The sequence below is a fragment of the Lissotriton vulgaris genome, chromosome 7 (assembly GCF_964263255.1).
Source record: "Lissotriton vulgaris chromosome 7, aLisVul1.2, whole genome shotgun sequence".
Classification (NCBI taxonomy): Eukaryota; Metazoa; Chordata; class Amphibia; order Caudata; family Salamandridae; genus Lissotriton; species Lissotriton vulgaris.
The window spans coordinates 71,533,863-71,539,862 of record NC_141695.1 but is presented as its reverse complement, the minus strand read 5'-3'; the positions used below and the strand labels follow the sequence as shown (position 1 = coordinate 71,539,862).

The 6,000-nt window shown below is 36.1% G+C and overlaps 1 protein-coding gene across 1 annotated transcript in view; it reads left to right on the top strand.

The window, feature by feature from the left end:
- The first annotated feature begins 1,582 nt into the window (after positions 1-1,582).
- The window catches only part of LOC147700775 (olfactory receptor 1L4-like), a 41,481-nt gene continuing 37,063 nt past the window's right edge, over positions 1,583-6,000 (top strand). The window contains exon 1 of the mRNA XM_086929229.1: positions 1,583-2,081. Within this exon, the coding sequence (XP_086785355.1) occupies positions 1,583-2,081 (499 nt within the window). The remainder of the gene's footprint in view (positions 2,082-6,000) is intronic.

Here is a 6,000-nt window from a genome sequence, read left to right as displayed (position 1 = left end):
TGGGCCCTCAGAACCTCTCATCCCAAAGACACGACTGAAGCATAATTCATTTCTAGCAGTTTATTATTTTCCAATGCATTTCGAACCTCGTTGGTTCTTCATCAGGGATCAAACTGCAAATAACAAATAGAACATGTCTTACAAACTCATTTAAAAAATCATTTAAAAAAAAAAATCATGCTTATGTTACATTTTCTGTCATTTACCCTCCATATTTACATCTGATTTCCACTAATCTACAACTCAATCAGTTATTAGGTTGCCTGCCCTTTCCTGTGCCTTTCAACTACTCGCCTCTGTGTTCTCACTCATTATTTTCGCGTTTACTTTAACCAATCCGTGGGTCAACCTCCCTTACAACCTACTCTCACCCTGCTGCGCTTATGTATTTCATTGCCTTCTGTTAACCTCGAACGTCTCCGTTTACCACTTCACTACGACGTGCCTATTCGTTTCTGTATGCTCCCTTTCCTATGGACTCCTGTCTATTCTTTCCCTTTCACGGCCGCTCATACCTGCTGACTGGAGAACGTCCTCCATTCTTCGTAAATGCAAAAAGCTCACTGGTCATCGTAACTCACAACTGTTTTAAATGAAAACCTCACTCCCTCTTTGCACTTGACCCACCCCTTCCTTAACCTGCCCCTTCGTGACACCTCTTCACTACTTTCTGATTTGCACCCGCAACTACATCTCCCACAATCCCCTGCACAAAAAGAATGGAGGACGTTGATAAGTTGCCATCATTTTTATAGCACCATTTGTTTGACCTTGCAGCGCTTTCCAGTTCTGGCTCCCTTCTATGCGATTTGGTGTTTTTTATTGACTGCAGTCATTGTGGTCCACGGTGATTGCATGTGGTTAGTGAAGATTGAGCTGTTCGACTATAATTTAATGTCTGTGCACACACTGGTTCTGTAAGAGGTGTAAAATATGTACAAATCACCTAATCCTGGAGCCTAACAAACAAAAATGTGACATTTCCTGTTTGTAAGGTAGCTGGGGGTCATGTAAAATGCTTCAATGTATTAGCGCTATTTAACTCTGCAGAAACAAACATTTATCATAGTTTTTCAATGTGCGCATTGGAATTTCTCTTGTGTGTTCCTTCATAAACTTGTTGTGCCTGTGATTGTGAAACCTATTGTTCTGCGGGATAAGGAAGGGTTATTTATTGGCTGAAGTAACCACTTGTTTAAACTCATTGCACAGCACTCTGACCTCCAGAGAGCTTGCTTAGTAATATTATTGTGAAAATGTGATTTACACACGAAACTCTGTGTCTGGTGCAACACTCGAAACTCGTCCTGAAAAGGAAATTTCTTGAAGGTTTATATATACCTTCAAGAAATTTCCTTTTCAGGACGAGTTTCGAGTGTTGCACCAGTCCTTTCAGAAGTCCAGGGGCAAACCACCAGACCAAAGAAACGCCGGCCAACGAGGAGGGGAGGCCAGTGGCGTAAAGGGTGGCAGTCTCCCCCCGTAACCAAACCAGGAGCAAGAAGAAGCTCTGCAGACGCAGGTGAATGGCAATTCACAGAACTTAGGTGAAAACTTAACTATTATTAATCTAACGCCTCGTATGTTGACAGCAGCAGAGGAGGAAGTGCTAAAGTTAGGTTTCACCTTTTGCCCACAAAAGAATTTAGCATACACGCAGACTCGTATTGATCTTTTTAAGTTTGTAAGAAAACTTAAATTGCATAAGTTCTTTAAATTGAAGCCCAAATATGATAAAAAACCTCGAGAACAGGCATCAGCGACAGATATCTTGGCTAGCCGTGACCTGGCAGTGATACAAACCCTTGAAGATCTGCGAAGGGAGAACATTGAGACTGTGATATCACAAGAGAACTCGTGGATAATGGGGGTGGAACAACAAAATGTGGAAACAACATTCAAACCAGTATCCACCTTTCAACCACAAATGCCCGCGGACATTATTGATACGTTTGCAGATGCAATTACTAAGGAACTTATGACTATGAGGTGCAAGAAACGGGGAAGGCCCAAGAAACTAAACTTAACGGTTGCACAAAAACAAGCTGTTGACGGGCTGAAAAATGATAACACAATTGTATGTAAGCCTTCGGACAAGGGCGGAAACGTTTGAGTTACAGACATATATGGCATACAATGAGGAAGCCCTGAGGCAGTTATCTGATGAGTCCTTTTTATGAAAATACAAATAAAAGTGTGTATCAAACAAGCATTAACAATTGCCATGTCATGCTGAAAACCTGGTATGAAAAAGGGATGATAATAACAGAGGAATATTTGTTTTTAAGAACTTTGAATCCTATCACACCCTGTTTTTATCACTTACCTAATGTCCACAAAGACACAATGTTACCACCGGGGAGACCTATTGTTTCCCCTCAATCCAGCCTTCTAGAACATATCTCCATCTACATTGACTCTTTCCTGTCGGACTTTGTAGTATCCTTGAAATCATATGTAAAGGATACAAGGGACTTTCTTCAGACAATTGAATCCACAAACTAGCGGTAGGGTGTCTTGATGACTGGTATAAACATAACTAGTCTATACACCTGTATTGCACACACTGATGGAATGAATGCAGTGAGGAACTTTTTACAGAACAGGCCTATGAAATTTACCAGACACAATGAGATGGTCTTGGAGTTTCTTGAATTTAGCCTGAACAATAACATTTTTCTGTATCAGGGGCAATATTATCGGCAAACCTCTGGGACCGCGATAAGCACCTGCTTCGCCCCCAGCTATGCAAATGCATTCGTAGGCTGGTGGGAGGAGCAGGTGGCCTGGGCGGAGCCCAACAGTAACTGGACTCAAAATATAGTTACATGGCATTGATACATCGATGATCTCTTTGTTATTTGGAGGGGATCAAGAGAAACAGCTGAGGAATATGTTGAGAGACTCAATACCAACAATGTAAATTTGAAGTTCAGTGCAGACATCATTTCCTCAATGGTGCATTTTTTAGATCTAGAGGTACATTTTGAAGATGGAAATTTAATCACCAAACTTTTCCGCAAGCCCACAGCGGGCAATTCTATATTGCACGCGCGCAGCAGTCACCCACCCAAATTAATCAAAAGTATCCCCTTTGGGGAACTTTTACGTATTAAAAGAAATTACACCAGAGATGGGGATGTTGTGAGACATGCGAGTGAGTGCATGGACAGATTTAGAGCACGTGGATACGATGAACTGACGCTACAAAGTGCCGTTAAGAGAGTAAATGGTATCCCTAGTGAGCAGCTGTTCAAATGAAAAATTAATAAAGAGACTGAGATCAATAAATTTCAAATGATTACCACCTTCTCAGAGGAGTCAGGGGAGTTGAGAAAGATTTTCAGAAAAAACTGGAAACTGTTAAAACTGGATCCGGTGATAGGCATGGATGTTCCACCCCAACCCTTACTCACCTTTAGGAGAGCGAGATCTCTAAAGGACAGTCTCACCAACAGTTACCAGGGTGCCCGGCCGCCCAAACCATTGGCTAATATGTTGCAGGGTTTTTTTTCCCTGTGGAAAATGCAAGGCGTGTCAGGGAAGCAAGAAGGTTTTAACCTATAAAGTTCCAGGAATGGCCAAACCAAAAAAGATCAGAACATTTCTCACATGTAGCACATCGTACACAGTATACTGCCTGATCCGTCCATGTGGACTCCAATATATTAGGAGTACCATTCACAAAACAAAAAAGAGAGTCTTACAGCATACCAGGGCTATAAAAAACTGTGATGTGACATATCCAGTAGCCCGCCATTTTCAAACGGAACACAAAACTGACAGAAACCTCCTAAGTTTTTTTGTCCTAGATCATGTCCCAGCACACCCTAGAGGAGGGAACAGACTGTTGATGTTAAGGGGACAAGAGTTCCGGTACATCATTGATCTGCAAACCAGGTATCCCGAGGGATTGAATACACACGAAGGGTTAACAATGCATCTGGGCAAATAGTAGGAAAGAGGTACATTGGGTTCCGTGGAAAGAGACGAGAATATGAATGATAAGAATGTACATTAACTAAGTATGAATTATGTGCTGTGATTGTTGTTATTATTGAACTATGGAACTGAGCAATGGTATATTAGAAAGTATTCATACATGATTGTATTGAAAGTTTATACCTAATATAATGATAGAGACTATGCCCATACAGGGCGTTATGAGAGTTTGGAATAGTGCCATAAATGTAGCAGTGGTATCTCCATGTCGATCTGACAAAATATAATGCGCTAACCAGATAAAAGTGTGGAGTGTGTAAAAACATTATTTGTAATAATATAGACAAATGTTAAGATGGCGCCCGTGAAAAGAACGTATTCTTCTCTCTATGTTGTTTGTAGGCCCAATTGTAATGAAAATAAAAATGGCCTTTTTCAGGCGTGAATCTGTACCATAGAAGAAGGCAAAACGATGAAACGCATCTGGTAGTTCGCAATAAATCTTTGAACACGCCCTTTTGAGTGCTTTCCTTACTTCAGAAAACGAGGCAAGAGGGAGCGTGAATATATATTTATAATATATATATATATATATATATATATATATATATATATATATATATATATATATATATATATAAAAAAAATGTATTTATTTTTAAATCAAATATATTAAATATATAAAAAGAACACACATTTTAACATTAATTACCTATAACAAATACCTACAAAATTATATCAAATAAAATATTAAATACATTCAAAATAAATCTTTTAAAACTAGAAAATATTACAAAACAAAGAAACGTAATATTAGATAAATGTATTTATTATATTTCCCATCCTATAACACCACACCAATAACAATGCGGTTCAACATTTTAAATTAAATGTACTTCCATAATTAACATATGTATTAATCAATTGAAAAATGTATTAATAAATAAAACTAATAAACATTAATTAACTACACACACTTCAACACTATAATGTCCACAACATGCGCCAAAATTAAACTATAAAATAATAAAGCACTATTAAAATGTATTTTTAAATAAAAAACTATTACTATTAACAACTAATTATTAAGTAATTACAATGTATTTAATACCCTCCCTTTACCTCTTTGAAAGTAAAAACAACTACCCAAAATAAATATCAAATAATTATCATCAATTAACGATTATAAATGAATTAAACACAAATTACTTGCCGTCCATTATCCCTATAAACACCACAACGCACACCTAAAATTAACTACACAATTGCCATAACAACTTTGTAATTATTTTAATTATTACAAATCAACAAATATTTATTAAGAACAAATAAATAAACAAATTAACACCATATACCCCTATAAACCCCCAAAAACACACCTACAATTAATTACACAATTGCCATCATTATTTATCAATTCATTAATGTCAATAAATTAACAAACAACTATTAACTTATCAATTAAAAATAAAGTACTTACCACTCTTTTCACCTATAAAACCCAAACACACACCTAACATTATTTACACAATTTCCATAATGAATTACCAATTAATTAATTCAAATCAGTTAACAACCAATTAATAATTCATCAATTAATAATAAAATACTTTCCACCATTTAAACCTATAAACACCAAAACACACACCTAAACGTAATTACACTACTGCCATAATACATTTTTTTATTAATTTAATTAATACCATTTAACAAATATTTAAGAAAAATGAAATAAACAAATTAACACCATTTATCAATTAATTAATCTTAATTAATTAACAACCAACTATTAAAATAGCAATTAAAAAAAAGTACTTCCCACTCTTTACACCTATAAACCCCAATCACACACCTACAATTATTTACACAATTACCATAATTAATTACCAATTAATTAATTCAAAATTAATTAACAACCATGTATTATTCATCAATTAAAAATAAAATACACCTCACCCTTTTTACATATAAACACCAAAACACACACCTAAAATTGATTACACAATTAACACGATGAATTACAATTTAAATAATTAATATTATTGAACAACAAATTAG